At 50.1% G+C, this 22,560-nt stretch overlaps 1 protein-coding gene and 2 long non-coding RNA genes across 6 annotated transcripts; 1 reads left to right on the forward strand and 2 right to left on the reverse strand.

Moving 5' to 3' along the window:
* The first annotated feature begins 7 nt into the window (after positions 1-7).
* Positions 8-898, forward strand: LOC132457471 (uncharacterized). Its single transcript, XR_009525665.1, has 2 exons — positions 8-241; positions 374-898. It is a non-coding gene; the product is annotated as an uncharacterized LOC132457471 (long non-coding RNA).
* larp1b (La ribonucleoprotein 1B) lies at positions 561-22,363 on the reverse strand. 4 transcript variants are annotated; one of them, XM_060051405.1, is made up of 19 exons: positions 21,467-22,363; positions 20,404-20,465; positions 19,033-19,089; positions 17,965-18,208; positions 17,019-17,171; positions 16,727-16,825; positions 15,338-15,497; positions 14,712-14,856; positions 11,772-11,949; positions 10,380-10,564; positions 9,962-10,297; positions 9,082-9,193; positions 7,306-7,502; positions 5,857-5,963; positions 4,948-5,099; positions 3,694-3,842; positions 2,354-2,459; positions 2,107-2,234; positions 561-1,726 (listed from the first exon to the last, which is right to left on the reverse strand). In XM_060051405.1, the coding sequence occupies exons 1-19, from the start codon at positions 21,807-21,809 to the stop codon at positions 1,481-1,483; spliced, it is 3,159 nt and encodes a 1,052-aa protein (XP_059907388.1). In that variant the 5' UTR covers positions 21,810-22,363; the 3' UTR covers positions 561-1,480. The 4 variants fall into 4 exon arrangements, with proteins under 4 accessions (XP_059907388.1, XP_059907387.1, XP_059907386.1 ...); XM_060051404.1 differs by having other exon boundaries at positions 4,948-5,096; positions 9,082-9,196; XM_060051403.1 differs by having other exon boundaries at positions 9,082-9,196.
* Positions 4,138-4,937, reverse strand: LOC132457442 (uncharacterized). The gene is made up of 2 exons (XR_009525637.1): positions 4,507-4,937; positions 4,138-4,473 (listed from the first exon to the last, which is right to left on the reverse strand). It is a non-coding gene; the product is annotated as an uncharacterized LOC132457442 (long non-coding RNA).
* Positions 22,364-22,560: the final 197 nt, after the last annotated feature.

A 22,560-nucleotide genomic window follows, 5' to 3' on the forward strand; every position in this document is an offset into this window, starting at 1 on the left:
AAGCGCGTCCACAGCCATGGTGTATAAAAAGCTGCAGGTCTCTCAGCCCTGATGCAAATATCGGAGGAGTGAAGTTATTTCTATAAATGCAGCACATTTGATCCTTAGGCTTATGACTGTTTGATGCGGTATTACCATTTCCGAACCACTGGTAGAACAAAGATTACCACTGAAACGGTTGGCCATTTGTACTGACTAGAATAGGAGTACGATAACGTTAATGTAAAGTGTATAGAGCAAGGTGAGCGACTGGGTGGGCGGGGCCAGGTTCTAATCCCTTCTGGATGCAAATGACCCACGATTCTGGCTCGGGAAATTCCCATACTGCAGCTTTAAAATACAACATGAACTTTTTACTCGTTTTTTCTTCTAGGTTTACTCCGACCTGCTCTGGCAGCGTATGCTGCTGAGCTGGCTGTAGAGAGCCGGGGGCCTGGCCTGTCCCAGCGGCTGCAGGGTAAACATGATTATCAGGTTGGACCGCACAGGAGACGACACGTCCTCAATGGGGTTCAACACAGAGGAACGAATCAATTAAAAAAGACCACAAGACAGCCGTCAACAATCACTTGTCATTTTGTATTTTTTTTTTTTTTGTATTTTACAATTAAAAACTTCAAAGATTTAACATGCATAATTTTTTTTTTAAACACTCAAACCAAACTACCAAAAGAATCCGTTATCTAAATCAAAACTAAATAAATGAATAGTATTTTTTTTTTTATAGTATGTACATTTTTTCTTCACTAAAATCTCTGAAAATCAGTTTGAGGCCAGTTAATTATTAAAGCAAAAAGCATCAATCATTGTTTAAGAAACTATATACTCAAATATACTCAAGCACATACCCCAGATTGCAGCTAAAACATTTAGACTTCTTAAGTAAATTCATAAAATGCGTTCAAACAAAATCCAACGGTAGACTCAGACTATACCATTAATCAAATAAATGGAAATGAACAATAAATTATTCTACTTCTCGATGTAAAACCGGGCTCAAGTCACCGGGAAGATATCCCATATTAAAATGGTGTACAATAATTTCATAGATCATATAGACTCAAGAATCAATAACCAACAATACTGTGGTGGATTCTAACGGCATGGAAATTAAAATGGCACTTTGGTTGTGGAGCCGTCTGGAAACGTCTGCAGCGGGGACATGATTGTCAGGTCGGAGGTCAGACTTGAGCTCTAGACTAAGGAACACGCTACGTTAAGGCCGCAGGCTGCTTCAGTCCTAGCTCGCTCATAGCTTAAGAGCTGAAGCTAAGAGCTAACTCATTGTGGGTCATCCCTGTGAACTAAGACAGGAACTCCTGGTCTCCAAAACGGCATCCGAGAGTTGAAATGCAAGGAATGCACTTTATTGTAAACGTTGACAGCAGTGGAGGTGACTGCCTCCACTCCAAATGAAATGCTCCAATCAGAGGCCCTGATCTCCATTTCTCGGCCAATAGCAGGGCTTGCTGCGGCTGGGTCAAGGGTCAACTTGTTTGTTCACCGCGGGCTTCTTGGCAGCGGGTGCCCTCTTCTTGGTGTTGGTGGGTGCGGCTACGGTAGTGGTGGGCGTGTCCGCCGTCGCCGTGGGCGTTGCCATGGGCGTTGCCATGGGCGTTGCCATGGGCGCGGCGGAGGGGTTAGAGGGGTGGCGGCGGCGGCGGCCATTGTCTCCTGCTGAAGAGGAGTGGCGTCTCCGGCGCCCCCCCTCCTCTCCCGTGGCGGGCTGCGAAAACAAGCTGATTGGTCAGGAAAGGTCACATGGTACAAAAGACACACACACACACACACCTGAACCAACATTACATCGCAAACCAGCAAGCCTGTGACCATGGCTACCGAAAGTACGCCCGTCACCATGACTACCGAAAGTAGGCCCGTCACCATGACTACCAGAAGTAGGCCCGTCACCATAACAGGCTTGCAATAATGTTCAAACTTTCTGGTTGGAATTACGCAGTCATCTGGGAAATGAGCCGTTGAAATGGGTGTTTAAACACCCCTTTAGCTACGTCATTACTATAAGTTATATCGCACGTAGGTAGATATACTGGATAGTAGGTGGATGAAGTCATTATCCTGCCAGGCCGATATCCCTCTACGCACCACCACTCTGAAGTCCTCCAGGGTGCTGAACTTGGACAGGTGCTCCTGCAGGCGGGGGTCCAGGCGCTGCCTCGGGGTACGGGAGTACTTCAGGAAGGCCCAGAACTTCTCCAGACCGTACAGCTGGCCTACAACACGACACAAACAGGGTTACCAGCTCGCACACACATCAGGGCTACACAACAGGGCCACACAACAGGGCCACACAACAGGGCCACACACTGAACGCCTTCTGCTTCATGTTCACCTTTCTCAAAGTCCTTGATGGTTTCGTCCTGGAAGTCCTGGAACAGATCCTGGCGGAACCTCTTCTCCAGGCCATAGCTGTAGAACCTGAACAGACACTCCAGGCCGTACCTGAGGACACAGACACACGGCCTCAGTCTGAGCTCTCACGTGTCTACAACCCCCCAAAGTAAACTATATACACATCCCAATACATCACCATGTCCCACCAAAAACCTGTCAGGTGTGTTCAGTTACCAGGTGTACTCGGTAAACAAGTGTGTACATGTGTGACCAGGTGTGTACAGGTGTGACCAGGTGTATACAAGGACAAGGTGTTTACAGGTGTGATCAGGTGTATACAAGGACAAGGTGTGATCAGGTGTATACAAGGACAAGGTGTGCACAGGTGTGATCAGGTGTATACAAGGACAAGGTGTGCACAGGTGTGACCAGGTGTGTACGAGTGCAAGGTGTGTAGAGTGGTGACCAGGTAATCTGGATGTAAAAAAAAAAGAAAAGGTGAGAACTTGCAGTTCTCTCCGCACCCTAGACACAAGGCATGCAGTGTTCAACGCCAGTTGAACACAGCTCAGAGAAGACTCAACCTGACCCACCCTCTACCCCGCCCTCCAACCCGCAGTCCCAGAAACTCCAACCCAACGACATACCTGAGCGTTGAGTTAGACGCTACCCTGAGGCAACACCCGGCTCCACCCCACCCAGCTCCACCCCACCCGGCTCCACCCCACCCAGCTCTACCCCACCCAGCTCTACCCCACCCAGCTCTACCCCACCCAGCTCTACCCCCACCCCCCCCCCCCCAGTTCTGTTGCTTTCAGAAAGAACATTCTCTCCAGTGAGGGGGGGCTGGTGTTTTGAGACTTAAAAACAAGTCAGAAAAAGCTCAGATTTCACAAAATTACATGGAAAGGTTCATAAATGAACTAAACCAAGAAAGCAAATCGTTTTTTGGTAACTTAGTCAAATAACCTAGCCTTCTCATATTGCTTAGAATTACAAGAGGGTAAATTCCGCAGTCAATACAGTCAATTAATGACTGCATAAGTAAATATCTTCAAGCCACTGATATCAGGATGACCCTACAAACGAACATCAACTACGTTACATTTGAACGCAAAACCAAGAGATTCCCCGCTGTGGGAACAGGGCTTTAGGGAAGAGCGACATAATGCTGTAGCCCTCTGTTCTTGAGGTGAAGTTGTTTAGGGATGGAGCCCACGTCGTTGGCGGAGGGTGCATGGAGCACCTTGTCCGAGTGGTCTCAAGGGAGCATGCCCTCAGTGGGGAGGGCCGACGCTACGAGCCAATCAGAAGGCAGGCGCGGAGAGAGCGGCAGAGGTACCTGTAGTTGTCTCTGGCGTCCTCCAGGGCCAGCAGTTTGAACTCCTCGTACATGCGTCGGTTGAAGTTGTCCCTCAGGAAGAAGGACCAGAAGCGGAACAGAGTGTTCATCTCCTGGGATTGGCCCGCGCCAACACGCTTCCTCTCTGGACCAATAGAAACACAGCAGGCTCGTCAGAGTTGACCTGGACCATTATCCTAGTGCATGATGGGTAGTGTAATTCCATTAACTTCGTGCCTGATTGGTAATTTATGCTGTAATCCATTTGGATGGTACGCCGGTCCATGCAAGCTGTAAATTGCAAATCTCCTTTCTTGTGGCATTTCCCTGAGGCACACCCCCTTTTGGTCGTAGTATCTCGTCGCTTTGAGTAGAGCGAGTTCAGTAAGGCTGAACGTACGACTCGTCAACAAAAATGGCTGCGCCCGTAAAGAGATTTATTTTCTTTGTATCACGTTGGTCATTTTAATGTATGCTTTAACACAATTGATTAAATTGCTACTTTATGCCGGTGACCAATTTATGCATTGCACGGTCTTGCTGTGCATGCAATACAATGTAAAGTTGTACCAACGTACCATCCAAATGGATTACAGCATTAGTTCCATTAACCTAGTGCATGATGGGTAGGGTAGTTCAATTAACCTAGTGCATGATGGGTAGGGTCGTTCAATTAACCTAGTGCATGATGGGCAGGGTAGTTCCATTAACCTAGTGCATGATGGTACTGTAGTTCAAATAACCTCGTGCATGATGGATAGGGTCGTTCAATTAACCTAGTGCATGATGGGGAGTGTAGTTCCATTGACCTAGTGCATGATGGGGAGTGTAGTTCCATAACCTAGTGCATTAAGGGTAGTGTAGTTCCATTAACCTAGTGCATGATGTATGAAACACAAATTGTGATATGACACACACACACGTGATATGTATGACACACAGTAACACACAACATGTGATAGGACACACAACATGTGATATCACACACACACACACACGTGATCTGAAACACAACATGTGATATGACACACACACACACCACATGTGATATGACACACACACACCACATGTGATATGACACACACACACACCACATGTGATATGACACACACACACACACACACACACACACACACACACACACACACACACACACACACACACACACACACACACACACACACACACACACACACACACACACACACACACACACACACACACACACACACACACACACACAGCGTTACCGGAGAGGCAGCGTCGGCGGTACTTGTGGTAGCCCTGCTGGGTGAAGCCCTGGTCCCGCAGCAGCTCGTTGGACGGGTGCAGGAACTTGGGGAGGGAGTGGGGGGTGCAGCCCAGGGGGGCCGGGCCCTCCGAGGGGGAGGCGGTGGAGCTGCTGGGGGAGGAGGGGGGAGGGACGGTCAGTCACACTACAGCCGCTGTGGGGGGTGGAGGTCTGACCTGATGGAGGCGGAGCGGGGGCTGTGGTCCGTGGTCAGGGTGAGGGTGGGGGTGAGGGTTAGGGGGGGTGGGGGTCAGGGTGGGGGTGGGGGTTAGGGTTAGGGGGGGGTGGGGGTCGGGGTGGGGGTCGGGGTTAGGGTTAGGGGGGGGTGGGGGTCAGGGTGGGGGTCGGGGTGGGGGTCGGGGTTAGGGTTAGGGGGGGGTGGGGGTCAGGGTGGGGGTCGGGGTGGGGGTTAGGGTGGGGGTGGTGTCTGACCTGATGGAGGTGGAGCGGGGGCTGTGGTCCTGGGTTAGGGTGAGGGTTGGGGATTAGGGTGGGGGTCAGGGTGGGGGTCAGGGTGGGGGTTAGGGTGGTGTCTGACCTGATGGAGGTGGATCGCGGCCGGTGGTCCTGGGTTAGGGTTAGGGTGGGGGTTAGGGTGGGGGTTAGGGTGGTGTCTGACCTGATGGAGGTGGAGCGCGGCCGGTGGTCCTGGGTTAGGGTTAGGGTGGGGGTTAGGGTGGGGGTGGTGTCTGACCTGATGGAGGTGGAGCGCGGCCGGTGGTCCTGGGTTAGGGTTAGGGTGGGGGTCAGGGTGGGGGTTAGGGTGGGGGTGGTGTCTGACCTGATGGAGGTGGATCGCGGCCGGTGGTCCTGGGTTAGGGTTAGGGTGGGGGTTAGGGTGGGGGTTAGGGTGGGGGTGATGTCTGACCTGATGGAGGTGGAGCGCGGCCGGTGGTCCTGTGAGTCCATGATCCAGCCCACATGCTGCTCGTGCGGCGGGTTGGAGCTGTGGCGGGTCTTCTTCTTGCGGGGCGTCTGGGGCAGAAGGACAACATGTCCTGACTCATGGTACTGGTACTGGTACTGGGATCAACCCACAACCCTGGCTCATGGTACTGGTACTGGGATCAAACCCACAACCCTGACTCATGGTACTGGTACTGGGATCAACCCACCACCCTGACTCATGGTACTAGTACTGGGATCGAACCCACAACCCTGACTCATGGTACTGGTACTGGTACTGGGATCAACCCACCACCCTGGCTCATGGTACTGGTACTGGGATCAAACCCACAACCCTGACTCATGGTACTGGTACTGGTACTGGGATCAACCCACCACCCTGACTCATGGTACTGGTACTGGTACTGGGATCAACCCACCACCCTGACTCATGGTACTGGTACTGGTACTGGGATCAAACCCACAACCCTGACTCATGGTACTGGTACTGGGATCAACCCACAACCCTGACTCATGGTACTGGTACTGGGATCAACCCACAACCCTGACTCATGGTACTGGTACTGGTACTGGGATCAACCCACAACCCTGACTCATGGTACTGGGATCAACCCAATACCCTGACGGGCCATGTCACTGGCAGCACGCACTGACCAGGTATAATCTCCAGGACTACAGATGTGTACGGTAAGTCACACCTCCACTGGTTGACAGGATTCAGTAAGTACGCGTTGCCTTGCTGAAAAGCACAAAGGAGAGTGGTTCCTCATGTTCTCTGAGAGGGAGATACGGAGGAGAGAGGAGCAGAGAGGAGGAGGAGGAGGAGGAGGAGAGAGGAGCAGAGAGGAAGGAGGAGGAGGAGGAGGAGAGAGGGAGGAGGAGGAGGAGGAGGAGAGAGGGAGGAGGAGGAGGAGGAGGAGAGAGGGAGGAGGAGCAGAGAGGAGGAGGAGAGAGGAGCAGAGAGGAGGAGCGGAGAGAGGAGGAGGAGGAGGAGAGAGGAGGAGGGAGGAGCAGAGGGAGGAGGAGGAGGAGCAGGAGGAGAGAGGGAGGAGGAGAGAGGAGGAGGAGGAGCAGAGAGGAGGAGAGAGGAGGAGGAGGAGCAGAGAGGAGGAGGAGGAGGAGGAGGAGGAGGAGGAGGAGAGAGGAGGAGGGAGGAGCAGAGGGAGGAGGAGGAGGAGCAGGAGGAGGAGGAGCAGGAGGAGGAGGAGCAGGAGGAGGAGGAGAGAGGAGAGAGGAGGAGCAGAGGGGGGGAGGAGCAGAGAGGAAGAGCAGAGAGGAAGAGCAGAGAGGAAGAGCAGAGAGGAGGAGGAGGAGGAGGAGCAGGAGGAGGAGGAGAGAGGAGAGAGGAGGAGCAGAGGGGGGGAGGAGCAGAGAGGAAGAGCAGAGAGGAAGAGGAGGAGGAGGACCTCACCTGTCCGTCCACCTCGGCGCTCCCCTTGATGACCGGGTAGAAGCGGGGGGTCTTGTTGAGGTCCAGGCGGCCGGGGGTCCGGGGGGTCTTGGGGGTCCGCGGGGTCCTGGCCTGCAGGTCTCTGGGGGACTGGGGGACACTGGCGGGCAGGGATTGGGCCAGGTCCTGGATCTCCACTGGAACCGGAGACACGTCCACTGGAACCAGAGACAGACCAGTAAGACCACAACACTAGAATACCAGTAAGACCACAACACTAGAATACCAGTAAGACCACAACACTAGAATACCAGTAAGACCACAACACTAGAATACCAGTAAGACCACAACACTAGAATACCAGTAAGACCACAACACTAGAATACCAGTAAGACCACAACACTAGAATACCAGTAAAACCACAACACTAGAATACCAGTAAAACCACAACACTAGAATACCAGTAAGACCACAACACTAGAATACGAGTAAGAACACAACACTAGAATACCAGTAAGACCACAACACTATAAAACCAGTAATACCATTGAGACAACAGAATACTAGATCAACATTAATATACTACTAACAAAACATGAATACAGTCCCAATATAATAACATGAATACAGTACCAATATAATAACATGAATACAGTACCAATATAATAACATGAATACAGTACCAATATAATAACATGAATACAGTACCAATTTAATAACATGAATACAGTACCAATTTAATAACATGAATACAGTACCAATTTAATAACATGAATATCCCAAACCAACTCTCCATCTTCCTCCTAAATCCAATGCCTTCTAATTATAACCGGCCGCTAAATGGGGAATATACTCCAATTACGCTTTGATTGACTTTCTACAAGCAGAGTACATTTCCTTCGCACGCTCTTGAATAGCGCTAGTGTTGCTGTGCATCTCATCTAAACTTTGCACAATGTAGAAAACACTTTTATCATTATGATCACTCAAGTTACAAAGTCTTCATTTTAACTTGGATATAGAGAGATTTATAGAGATGTGTATAGATATATAGAGATGTCAATAGAGATGAGATTTCCACAGAGATGTGTGTAGAGGTTTCCACAGAGATGTGTGTAGATATATAGAGATTTGAATAGAGACAGAGATGCTTAAAGAGATGTGTATAGATAAAGAAATGTCAATAGAGATGTCTAATATATATATATATATATATATATATTAGTGCTTTCAGTTAAACGCGTTATTAACGGCGTTAACGCAAACCAATTATAACGGCGTTAAATTTATCGCGCGATGAACGCAATTTAAAAAAAGATTTATTTTTTTTTGGCTCAAAACAAAGAAGCAGTAGCCTGACTGCTATGTTCAAGGCAGTATGTTTGCATGTTCATCGTTTAATTGCACTATAGGCTTTTTTTTTGTATCGTCCTGTTTTGATCAGTATATGCCAATGTTGTTACCAATAAAAAAAACATTTGCACAAGGCAAGCCGATGCACTTCTCCATGTTGATAAGAGCATTAAAATGAGAAAAAATTTATGGGACAAAGAAATCAAGGGATATTTAGCATAGAAAAAACAATTGCGATTAATCGCGATTAATCGTGAGTTAACTATGACATTAATGCGATTAAATATTTTAATCGCTTGACAGCACTAATATATATATATATATATATATATATATATATATATATATATATAGATGTCAATAGAGGTATATAGAGATGGAGATATATAGAGATGTCTATAGAAATGTGTATATATATTCTGTATAGAGATGTTTATAGATTACCTGAACTTGGAATCTGTGGAACTTCTTGGTTGGGGTCCACAGGGGGTTTTGGGGCGAGGGTCTCGAACTCATCTTGACTGATGACACTGATCTTCTTGTAGCTCCCTACTTCCTGCTAGAACACACACACACACACACACACCCAAGTCAGTTCACGGTTGAACCGTAAGCGAAGGGCCATTCTGCCTAGTTAGCAGTTAGCTGACGGCTTAGCAGGTAGTTGAGGGGGCTAGCAGTTAGCCGAGGGGCTAGCAGTTAGCTGACGGATCAGCTGAGACTTTGTGTTGACTTACACGTCAGCACAAAGGCCAAGGTCGTCCTCTGTGTGCGAGTGCGCGTGCCTGCGCGCGTGTGTGTGTGTGTGTTCAGGTGCAGTGGTTCTCGGCTCGGGGACCTTTGAGCTCTGATTGCGCTGACAGCACGGTGCAGCCTCAGATAGTGGGCGGGTCCCCCAGTGCTGGGAACAGGGGGACCCCCTGCGCCCCCTGACCCTGATAGAGCTGCCCTGTGGGGAGCGTAGTGGCGTCTAACGGAGGATCATATCCACTAGCATGTTCCGACTGCTGAACGAGCCCAGGAAAATAAGAATCAGCGTCTCCAAACACGTAGACAGCAGGTAAACAAGAGCAGGTAAACAAGAGCAGGTAATCAGCTGATAAACCAGAGCAGATCGTCAGCTGATTAACCAGAGCAGATAAACAAGAGCAGGTAGTCAGCTGATTAACCAGAGCAGATAGTCAGCTGATTAACCAGAGCAGATAAACAAGAGCAGGTAAACAACAACAGGTTAACAGGACCCGGTAAAACCCCAGCCGGTAACCACCAGCCGGTAAACCCCAGCCGGTAACCCCAGCCGGTAACCCCAGCGGTAGAGCCCCACCTGGCAGGGCTCGGGCTCGGGGCCGCTCCACAGGTCCTGCTCGTAGTAGTACAGGCCGTCGTTGATGGTCTGGGCCAGGTCCATGGTGATCTTGGCGCGGGACTCGTGGTTGCCGGTGCGATCCCCCCCGGGGTGTTTCCGTAGGTGGGGGGGCGTCTGCGTGACGATCAGGATCTTGTTGACGTCGTTGTCGTCCAGCTCGTAGTCGGAGTCCTCGTCCGACCAATCGGTGAAGGTGTTCTTCCTCGGTGCCATCTGCTCCATCTCCTCGTCGAACAGGAAGTCCAGCTCCTCCTGGGGGGGGGCCGGGGGGGGCCCGGGGGCGGGGGGGGTCTCCTGGAAGAGATCAGAGAACCATGAGGAGCGGGGGTGACCAGGTCAGAGGTCAGGTGACCAGGGTCAGGTGACCAGGCAGTACCTTGTTGCGTCCTGTCGACTGGCGCTGGCGTTTCTCCACCTGGATCCAGGCGTCCGTGTCGGAGGCCGGAGGGTCCAGGGTGGGCGTGGCTTGACTTATGGGCGTGGCTAGAGCTGTGGGCGTGGCTAGAGCTGTGGGCGTGGCTGAACCAGGGGGGCTGCTGACCTCCGGATCCACTGGTCCTTCTGTCAGATGGGAGTAGAACCGATTAGAACCCACCGTCGTGGCGTCAACACAACCTACTAACCAGCAGGGTAACCCGATGGTCCTCACTAACCAGCAGTTTAACTCGACTGTCCTCACTAACCAGCAGGGTAACCCGATGGTCCTCACTAACCAGCAGTTTAACTCGACTGTCCTCACTAACCAGCAGGGTAACCCGATGGTCCTCACTAACCAGCAGTTTAACTCGACTGTCCTCACTAACCAGCAGTGATCCTCACTAACCAGCAGGGTAACCTCATGGTCCTCACTAACCGGCAGTGTAACCCGATGGTCCTCACTAACCAGCAGGTTAACCTGGTTGTCCTCACTAACCACGATGGTCCTCACTAACCACTAGGGTAACCCGATGGTCCTCACTAACCAGCAGGTTAACTTGAAGGTCCTCACTAACCAGCAGTGTTACCCGATGGTCCTCACTAACCAGCAGTATAACCCGACGGTCCTCACTAACCACTAGTGTAACCTCATGGTCCTCACTAACCAGCAGTCACCCGATGGTCCTCACTAACCAGCAGTCACCCGATGGTGCTCACTAACCAGCAGTATAACCCGAAGGTCCTCACTAACCAGCAGGTTAACCTCATGGTCCTCACTAACCACTAGTGTAACCTCATGGTCCTCACTAACCACTAGTGTAACCCCATGGTCCTCACTAACCTCTAGTGTAACCTCATGGTCCTCACTAACCACTAGTGTAACCTCATGGTCCTCACTAACCTCTAGTGTAACCTCATGGTCCTCACTAACCTCTAGTGTAACCTCATGGTCCTCACTAACCTCTAGTGTAACCTCATGGTCCTCACTAACCTCTAGTGTAACCTCATGGTCCTCACTAACCACTAGTGTAACCTCATGGTCCTCACTGACCACTAGTGTAACCTCATGGACCTCACTAACCACTAGTGTAACCTCATGGTCCTCACTAACCACTAGTGTAACCTCATGGTCCTCACTAACCACTAGTGTAACCTCATGGTCCTCACTAACCACTAGTGTAACCTCATGGTCCTCTCTAACCACTAGTGTAACCTCATGGTCCTCACTAACCACTAGTGTAACCTCATGGTCCTCACTAACCACTAGTGTAACCTCATGGTCCTCACTAACCACTAGTGTAACCTCATGGTCCTCACTAACCACTAGTGTAACCTCATGGTCCTCACTAACCGGCTGTAGATGGGGTGAAGGCCTGGCCGGGGATGAACTCGGGGCAGTGGATGAGCTGGGTGAAGTCGGTGTGGGGGGACCCGACGACCATGGACCCGGGGATGGGCCAACGCTCGGGGTCCACCTTACAGCGCACCCGGTCGATCGCCACTTCCACCTCGTCACTACTCCTTAGAGCCTACACACACACCAGGGATGGAAATTTACTTTTTTGCCCACCAGCCACTCATCTTTTTTACCAGCCACTTTTTATACGCTATATATATTTTTAATATATGCGTACATTTTGAACAATATAATAGTAACAATAGATACGAAAAGTGTTTTTCATGCACATCATTTTCTCCATCAGAAGTGATTTTTACTGTAAGTAGGTTCTACCAAGGAACTGAGTTGAAAACGTTACACTCTTGCCGCATATGATAAACAATACACAGGTATCCGTCTTGTTAAGTCATGTTTATTTCAAAGGTGTTACGAGTATTTTCAATAAAAAACAAATTGACATATTAACAATAAAACCACATGCATGGCTACACCATCATAAGTGAATTTGTTTTTTTATATTTACATGTGACTGCATACAAATGTGTCCACAGACATGGTAACTAACATATGATAGTAAGCATTATTGGCCCTTAACACTAATATTCAGAAAAAACACTGCCTCAAAAGGCTATTGGCTTAAGCAATACAAGTAGAGGCATATGCTTGAACTTTATACCCTGAACTTTTAAACATTGCAAACGTGCAAAAACATAATTATATATTTATGTGGCATTCAGTCCAATGCTGAAAATATATCTGTGGCATTCAGTAGGCCAATGCTGTGGTAAAGTGTGTAAAGTATGACCAAGTGTTTCTTCCTGTTCAATAGTCTAGATAGAACTTTATCAATCCCCTTTAGGAGAAATTTGTTAATGTTTGTCCTTATAAAAACAATAATGGTAAAAAAAAATAAGGAATCTCCCACTTCCGGCTTCCATGAAAGAGAACCAAACTAATTCACAGCGTTCATGCAAATCTAGCATTAAAGGTTAATTTAAGGAAGTTCTCTCCAGTCACGCTGAAAGTAGTTCGCTAGTAGTAGCGCTTTCATTTGCAGTGTCAGAGAATTTGAGGAATCTGAATGCTGACTAAATTCTCAGAATTCTCAAAATTATTGCGCGCTACGACTAGTGAACTACTATAAAAAAAAAAATAGACACCTCGACCAGGCGAGAAATGACTGGGGAGAACCTTCTTAAATGAACCTTTAATGCTGGATTTAATTATCAGAATTCAGATTTTATCCAAGTTTTCTGACTTTATTATCAGAATGCTGAATTTTATCTCACAATTCAGACTTTATTAGCCTATTCGATTTCTGAAGTACCATTCTTGTGATGAATAATCTACATTTGTACAGTTGATGTGCAGCACTTTAATTCCAGTCAACTTTTTTTTTCTAACACCAGCACTTCCACAACTATGCCCATGTTCCTGACTGCTATATACAAAACCATTTATAGCGCATCTATTTTTCTGCTGGGTAGGGCCTAAAAAAATTTTTTGTTTGGTTACGGTTTCCGACCGACCCTGTCAATTTATGTGCGACCCAAATTATTTTATGAGTTTTCTAAAAAAAAAATATATATATATATATATATATATATTTATTTTTTTATGTAATTACGTTTTGGTACAGCACCTCTATAATTACGTTTTGGTACAGCACCTCTTCATTCTGTACAAGGATGAGCGAATTTTCTCGTTTTTAAATTAAAACAACCTACCTATCATTCGCTGCCGCTGGAAAAAATAAAATAAAAAAATAAAATAAATTCCCTACCTACCCATGACCTCAACTGACAACCAACAGGAACCAAACTTTTTATTTTTTTAGGCCTAGTGATAGTCACCCTAAATGCAGCTTTAATGTGGGCTCTGATTCTGAATGAATGCCGGATTTTGAAATAAAAAGCCATTGAACTCTAAGCACTGAATATTTATGCATTGAAATAACGTATTTGGATTTGAATTGAACTCCTATTCAGTTTTATTTTTCAATGTTAAAAATTCAAAATCAAAGATTCAACGTCAAAGACTTCGACGTGGGGACGTTGATTATGTTGAAATTCAAATCCAGATACGCTCACACACACATTTAGAGGAGGACAGGGGAGTGTGTTTAGCGGACCGTGTGGTGTGTTTTGGGGAAAGTGTAGTCTGTTGAAAGGACATTGTGTTGTGGGGACAGCTTAGTGTTTTGAGAGGACAGCGTGTTTATGGAACAGTATGGTGTGTTTTGGGGACAGTGTGGTGTGTTTAGGGTAAAGGGTGTTTAGGGGACAGTGTGGTGTGTTTTGGGGACAGTGTGGTGTGTTTAGGGTAAAGGGTGTTTAGGGGACAGTGTGGTGTGTTTTGGGGACAGTGTGGTGTGTTTAGGGTAAAGGGTGTTTAGAGGACAGTGTGGTGTGTTTAGGGTAAAGGGTGTTTAGGGGACAGTGTGGTGTGTTTAGGGTAAAGGGTGTTTAGGGGACAGTGTGGTGTGTTTTGGGGACAGTGTGGTGTGTTTAGGGTAAAGGGTGTTTAGGGGACAGTGTGGTGTGTTGTGGGGACATTGTGGTGTGTTTAGGGTAAAGGGTGTTTAGGGGACAGTGTGGTGTGTTGTGGGGACATTGTGGTGTGTTTAGGGTAAAGGGTGTTTAGGGGACAGTGTGGTGTGTTTTGGGGACATTGTGGTGTGTTTAGGGTAAAGGGTGTTTAGGGGACAGTGTGGTGTGTTTTGGGGACAGTGTGGTGTGTTTAGGGTAAAGGGTGTTTAGGGGACAGTGTGTTAAGGCCCTAAACACACTACACTGTCCCCACAACACACTGTCCCATAAACACAGTGTCCCCTAAACTTTGGGGGACACTGTGTTGCGGGGACAGTGTCGAGGAGACACTGGGAGGACGTACCTCCATGATGAGGCTGAGGTCAGTGGTCAGGGCCTGGACCCGGTGGAAGCCAGCGATCAGCGAGACGGGCAGGTAGCCCTGGGCGTCCATCTTCCGCCGCAGGAAGAAGTCTCGCTCCAGGTTGTGGAGGCTGAAGTAGTACTCACTGACCCCACCAGAAAACAGGCAGAACAAAGACGGGTCAGTGGCAGGAACGGAACACATTCATGTATCAAACACATGCACGGAAACACAGCCCTAGCCATCGGTTATATTTCATATATATATATATATATGCAAACTAGCATCAAGGCAAGTAGTTACTTGAAGGCTAGTGGTTAGCTGCTCTTGGCATTTTGGCTAGTGGTTATCTGCTTCCATCATTAAGGCTAGTGGTTAGCTGCTCCTGGCATTATGGCTAGTAGTTAGCTGAAGGCTAGTGGCTAGCTGAAGCCTGGTAGTTAGCTATAGGCTAACGGTTAGCTACTCGCAGCATTAAGGCTAGTGGTTAACTGCTCCTGGTGTTCAGGCTAGTGGTTAGCTGAAGGCTAGTGGTTAGCTACTTGCAGCATTAAGGCTAGTGGTTAACTGCTCCTGGTGTACAGGCTAGTGGTTAGCTGAAGGCTAGTGGTTAGCTGAAGGCTCACATTTGGCGCTTGACGTATTCCTTGAGGAGCTTCTCGTCCACGGTGTACATCTGGACCTTGCTGCCGTTGTCGTAGTAGTACACCATGTTGGCGCCCTGGACCCCCGGTTGGAGGGCGCCGTCCGGACCCTCTTTGGAGCTCTGGCCATACTCAAAACGTCCTGCAGAGAAAACGCAAGCATTACTGGACTCTGCAGAGCTTCACAACAGAAGCACCTTAGCCATAAGCTGGAGGGGGGGCAGGGGAGGTGAGGTGTCTGGTGTTCAAGGTCTGGTCTACGGTGCGTCTTCCAGGTCTGCTGTTCCAGGTCTGGTGTTCCAGGTCTGGTGTTCCAGGGTCAGGTCAACGGTCTGGTGTTCCAGGTCAGGTCAACAGTCTGGTGTTCCAGGTCAGGTCAACAGTCCGGTGTTTCAGGTCTGGTGTTCCAGGTCTGGTGTTCCAGGTCTAGTGTTCCAGGTCTGGTCAACAGTCTGGGGTTCCAGGTCAGGTCAACAGTCCGGTGTTTCAGGTCTGGTGTTCCAGGTCTGGTGTTCCAGGTCTAGTGTTCCAGGTCTGGTCAACAGTCTGGTGTTCCAGGTCAGGTCAACAGTCTGGTGTTCCAGGTCAGGTCAACAGTCTGGTGTTCCAGGTCTGGTGTTCCAGGTCAGGACAACAGTCTGGTGTTCCAGGTCAAGTCAACAGTCTGGTGTTCCAGGTCAAGTCAACAGTCTGGTGTTCCAGGTCAGGTCAACAGTCTGTGTTCCAGGTCAGGTTAACAGTCTGGTGTTCCAGGTCAAGTCAACAGTCTGGTGTTCCAGGTCAGGTCAACAGTCTGGTGTTCCAGGTCAAGTCAACAGTCTGGTGTTCCAGGTCAGGTCAACAGTCTGGTGTTCCAGGTCAGGTTAACAGTCTGGTGTTCCAGGTCAGGTTAACAGTCTGGTGTTCCAGGTCTGGTCAACTGGACTGGTGTTCCAGGTCAGGTCAACAGTCTGGTGTTCCAGGTCAAGTCAACAGTCTGGTGTTCCAGGTCAGGTCAACAGTCTGGTGTTCCAGGTCAGGTCAACAGTCTGGTGTTCCAGTTCAACAGTCCGGGTACTTTATCCCGGTACAGGGTTATTAGTTTTAATGATTTAACAACAATCTTATAGTGTCAAAGATTAAATGCAACTAAAGCGGCCATGTGCAGAATTGAGTGACCTCTAGCGTTGGTTGTGCAGATCGCAACCAACTGATCGAAAAAAAGAAAAAAAGAAGTAATCCTATCGTTTTAAATCAGCTAGTGCTATTATTATGCTTCATGGATTATACATCAATGAAAACATACTTCCGAACATTATATTCCGTTTCGCTAGATGCAATTAAAGTCTGCAGCTTTAATGCTACTAACCCTAAGGTCACACGTTCACATACCTCGTCCGCGACCTCTCCCGCGGCCGCGACCTTTGACCCTGCCGCCTCGCAGTGTGCCGCGCGCGGCGTCCTCGCCGGGGTCCCTGTCCCGCCTCCAGCCTGGTGGGAAGACAACCGCCTCTGGTTACCATGCCGATGATGATGAAGGCCATGAGAGAGATGTACGTAAATGTATACAGGCGGTCTGGTGACAGCATGAGAAACAGGAGAGCCCGTTTCCTGCATGTCTCACCCGGGGGGGGGGGGGAGAGAGCGAGAGAGAGAGAGAGATAGAGAGTAACTGCCAACTTACTCCTGTTGCTATCATGCGCCCTGTTACTATGGAGCGTGTGGTTAGCTGATGGGGTGTCAGGTGACTCGTGGGCGGGGTTTGTCAGGCTGGGGTCGCAGGCTCCATCCCCGATCACTTCCTCCACAGCCAGGGAGACCCACTTATGTTTGTTACCTAGCGACCGAGAACACCAGGTGAGGGAGAGTTCTCCCAAAGCACTTTCACTCTGGATTAGAGAAACCGCTTTCACTCCAGATCAAAGAAACCCTTTACACTTAAATCCCTTTTTAAAGTTATCCCACCCATTTCAATTCCCTGTTAGAGTAAACAGTTTACACTCAAGAATAAACATCCACTTCCACTTTAGTCCATTTTCACATAAATTCCTTTTTAAAAAGGGCACCACTTTCACTCTGGATGGGAGAAACCGCTTTCACACTGGATGTCCTTCCATCATTTTAAAAACGTAAACTTGATGGTAGAGGGAGAGGGGCATAGTCTTTGAGTTAGTGATGGTGATGAGCACAATAAACGATACACATTAGAGTCCTGAACACTGATGGAGTCAGAAGCAGAAGTCAACAAACAAAGGGGCTTGTGGTGTTGTGGTAATGTTCATAAGAAGAAAAACACAGGACATCATGCGTTGATCATAATAAGAATACAGGATATCATGTGACCATTCCGTGCCGCAATAATTAACATATTACCAAAATGATATAGCAATGCGTTACCGGCTACTTTGTAACCAAAGAAGAGTGTTACTATTTTATCTAAATATATGAAAGCAGAAAACAGGAGAGTACAGGAGAGTGGCATGTACAGGAGTGATAACATATGAGAGTGATAACGTACAGGAGAGTGGCATGTACAGGAAAGTGATAATGTACAGGAGAGTGACATGTACGAGAGTGACGATGTACAGGAGTGTGATTACGTACAGGAGAGTGAGAATAGTGATCCATACCTCCTCTCTTCCTCAGGGCAGTGGTCTTGGGGTCCAGGCCCACCTCAGGCTCTTTGTCCCTGGGTACGGCGGGGGCCTTGTCAGCCTCCCGCGGGGCCTCCTGGTTCTCCTTGGAGTCGCCGTCTGTCTTCTGCTCCTCCTGCTCCCCTCCCTTCTTCTCCTCCTGGTCGCCCTTTCTCTTCTCCTTCTCCCGCCGAGCAGGAGCCGGCTTCTTCTCCTCCGCGTTGGGGGAGGTGCTCTGGGTCTGGCAGGGCGGGGCAGCTGATTGGATTACTTCATTCAGACCTCAACCAATTAGCAACCAGGAGATGGAAGAAGGAACATGAGCCGGTCAGGCCGAGGACTCGCCCTCTGGTACTGATAGGAGACTTATGGCGCGTTCCCAACGCGGCACGGTTCGTGTTCTCACCGCCAAAAGTGGGCGGGGTCCGGCCCGAGCCGTACTCATCCCGCAGTACCCCCCCGTTGGTGTCCTGAGACGCCTGAAAGGGTGCCAACAAGTTCGAGCTACACTCGCCGTCCGTTGATTGGTCGACAGAATCGTCGCTTCCGTGCGACAGGGGGATAATAACAAACAAAGTACCCGCGAGATATGTCTGGACAACGGCGGAGGCTTTGTTTATTGAAGAAAATGTCGAGCAAAAGTTTGCCGTCCTTCTTGGACGTCCTAAATTGTTGCTCTTTGTTCATTGTGTCGCGTTCTTCTTTTCCTTGGATTTATTTGCAGACTACACTGTGTCGAGCTGCTATCAGGTCAGGATTGCTGACGTAGCTGCCGCGGCTATCGCCATCCGGCTTAAAACCCTGCCCTACCATAAGGGTACAATCAGAGGTGGAAACGCGATGTGTAACTTGGCCGGGCTAAAGCGCCCCTTCACTACTGGGCCAAGGCGTGCTGCGCCGAAGCCCACCCGCCGGTGGAAACGCGCCATAAGCCTGAACTAGACCTCCTCCGGGGGTCGATAGACCGGGAGCATCAGAGGCTGAAGGCTGGCGCCAGTGAGGCACAACAACAGCCTCAAACCCTTCACCATACTCAAGTTCGACTCATCAAGTGGAAGGCCTCACCTCTTTGACCAGCTCCCCAGGGGTGGGCCAGTTTGTGATGTCACTGAAGTCCCCAGACTGGAAGAGATTAACACAAACAATACAGAAGTTAAGTCAAATATTAGGGGGGGGGGGGGGGGGGGGGGTACAGACTGAGAGGGGGGGTTGCAGACTGGGGGGGGGGGGGGGGGGTACAGACTGAGAGGGGGGGTTGCAGACTGGGGGGGGGTACAGACTGAGAGGGGGGGTTGCAGACTGGGGGGGGGGTACAGACTGAGAGGGGGGGTTGCAGACTGGGGGGGGTACAGACTGAGAGGGGGGGATGCAGACTTGGGGGGGGGGGGTACAGACTGAGAGGGGGGGGTTGCAGACTGGGGGGGGTACAGACTGAGAGGGGGGGTGCAGACTGAGAGGGGGGTACAGACTGAGAGGGGGGGTGCAGACTGAGAGGGGGGTGCAGACTGAGAGGGGGGGTACAGACTGAGAGGGGGGTTGCAGACTGAGAGGGGGGGTTGCAGACTGGGGGGGGTACAGACTGAGAGGGGGGGTTGCAGACTGGGGGGGGTACAGACTGAGAGGTGGGGTTGCAGACTGGGGGGGGTACAGACTGAGAGGGGGGGTTGCAGACTGGGGGGGTACAGACTGAGAGGGGGGGTGCAGACTGAGAGGGGGGTGCAGACTGAGAGGGGGGGTACAGACTGAGAGGGGGGGTGCAGACTGAGAGGGGGGGGTACAGACTGAGAGGGGGGGTTGCAGACTGGGGGGGGTACAGACTGAGAGGGGGGGTGCAGACTGAGAGGGGGGTGCAGACTGAGAGGGGGGGGTACAGACTGAGAGGGGGGGTGCAGACTGAGAGGGGGGGGTACAGACTGAGAGGGGGGGGTGCAGACTGAGAGGGGGGGTTGCAGACTGGGGGGGGTACAGACTGAGAGGGGGAGTTGCAGACTGAGGGGGGGTGCAGACTGAGGGGGGGTGCAGACTGAGGGGGGGTGCAGACTGAGAGGGGGGGGTGCAGACTGAGAGGGGGGGTGCAGACTGAGAGGGGGGTACTGGGGGGGGGGGGTAGAGACTGAGAGGGGGTGGGATCAGACTTGGGGGGTGGGGGGGATAACTTCTTGTTTATATGCTATCTTGAAGTTCCCTCATGTTCAGTTGTTTCCGTGTATGAGGGACGGTGTTCTCAAAGTTGATCAGTTAGTTAGCAGAACTTCCACTGGTTCTTCAGGAGCTTGCTAGTGCTCATGATGGGCCTCACTCAGGCCACAGCTCACCAGATGAGGTGTGTATTTTACAGAAAATATCCTGTTGTACAACTTTATACAGGCGGTGATAACTGATGTATGTACTGTCTGGCGCCGAGATGGTCACAGATGCCAAGTGAAGGACTTTTACCTTACTGGACTTCCTGGTCCTGGGTTTGGCTGCACGGACCACTTTAAGGGGGCTCTGTTGATCTGGGGAGACGACACCAATCAAGACATGACACTTCATGACAAACAAGCCTGAGGAAACACGTCTGGCCCTGTTGACCAGGGCCTCATCGCACTCAACGGTCTGCTTATCTGCAGATGGATTCTTGTATTTGCCCTACAGCGTAAAGTAGTAGCTGTTTGGACCTGCTAGCTGTGGGTTAGCTGCAGCAACTGAGGTAGAGGGAGTGGCTCTATCAGTCAACAGAGACTGGCCACCCTGATAAGAAGCTAAACCACCCACCCACTACACATGACACACAGTCCTGTAGGTTTGCCTCAACTTCATAGTAGATCAACTATAATTCCTCGTTTTGCTGGAAATACAATTAATTCCTGATCCATTACACATCCACCAATACAATGTGTTATTACGCGTTGTTGAAGTTGACTTTAAACACCTGCCCTGGCTGGCGGGGGAGGTAGTGCAGACGGGCAGGTCATTGGTCGGCAGCACCATGGCTGTATTATGGGTAAAACACGTGTCTCCCACCGCTACTGCTTAGCAGCCAGGCTCCGCACCAGCCACCCAGCAGCGGGTCGACTCGGGGCGGCGTGCCTGCCACTTTGTCCTATACGGGAGCTTGGTGGTTGGCTTCAGACCTTTTAGGAGAAGGAAGCCCAGAAGGAGGGGAGCTGCCAGTAGCCACAAGCTAAATATGTAGCACTTGAAGCTAAAGCAGTAGCACTTGTCAGCAATCCCCACGTGTTCCGCTGCAACTGGAGCGGAGGGGGATGGGAGCAGATCGCTCACCCAACACCCTACTGACTTTAGGTCCTCAGCTCCTCCAAAGCCCCCAGGCCCCAAGCTTCTCAAAAGCCCCCAAATCCTCCAAAGCCGCCAGGCCCCCGACCCACTGCAGGTCCACATATTAAACAGTTCCATCGGGGAGTCCCAACCCTGCCATGCGGGAGAGGGTGCCAGCTGGCTCGGTTACCAATAAGGCTTAGCCATCAATGCTATTTTTAAATACATGGATCATTACCCTTTTCATGCGGACCGAGGGTAGCGGGGTTATGGGGGACCCGGCCCGGGGTCCTCTTAGCCCATGCGTTCACTTTGGGCGGAGGAGCGTCCAGGACCTTCTCCCTCGCAGTCTCTCCGACCTCCACGTTTCCACTGCGGGGGTTCTGCTCGTTCTCCTTGTCGTTCTCTTTGCATCTCTTGTTCAGGTCCACCGGGCTGCTCGAACAACCGGGTCCGTCCGGGGCTCGGTCCTGGTGCTTCTGGCTCTGCTCTGCGGCCAGATGGACTTGTTCTTCTGACTTGTTTTGGTGGCTCTCCACGCCAGTCGTCAGCCCCGAGTTACCCTCGACCTCTGTAGACATCTTGCTAGTTTACTACTTGTTTACCACTAGTTCACTACTACTACCACTAGTACTTCTGCTACGAGTACCACTACTAGTACTCCTACTACCCACAGGAGAGCTCCAGGGTGAGTCTGGTCCTTAGTCCTGGTCCAGGACGGCGAGCCGAGTGACAGCAGCGCAGCTCGTGGTAAACAACGAGAGGGCTGGACCTCGTTAGCCACCTAGCCGCTAACCCCCCAGCTTCTACTTCTGGCGCTAGCCAGTTAGCTTCTACTGCTAGCGTTAGCCAATTAGCTTCTAGTGCTAGCGTAGGCTGCTACCAACTCTGTCCCACTTTCCTCTCATATCAACAAGTCGTCGCCAGAGTGCATCAAGTTATTAGATATCATCTAAAGGACGCGGAATCAGTCCACTTGCAACTTTGGGAAACTTTGTAAATATATGTGTATAGATCTATTTATATCGATATATGTATGTGTTATATAAATATACATAAATGTATATAGAGGGAAATCTAAAAATATGATAAGCAGCTTCCAACCGTTAATAGACTTCCATGGCAGCAGAAGGACTCGTGCTGTAAACAGCGCTCTGCTGCCCCCAGCGGCCACACCGCGCAACAGCAGGTTGGACCAGTGGGGGAGGTTGGACTGACGTGTCCCTATCATAGGCCCCCCATTTGTAGATATGGATAGATAGATATATTTAGTCCAGTTTGATTCTTACTCTGTGATACTTTCTTTTACTGGAATGAGCCGAGATATCCCAG

This window comes from Gadus macrocephalus, chromosome 5 (genome assembly GCF_031168955.1).
Source record: "Gadus macrocephalus chromosome 5, ASM3116895v1".
NCBI lineage: Eukaryota > Metazoa > Chordata > Actinopteri > Gadiformes > Gadidae > Gadus > Gadus macrocephalus.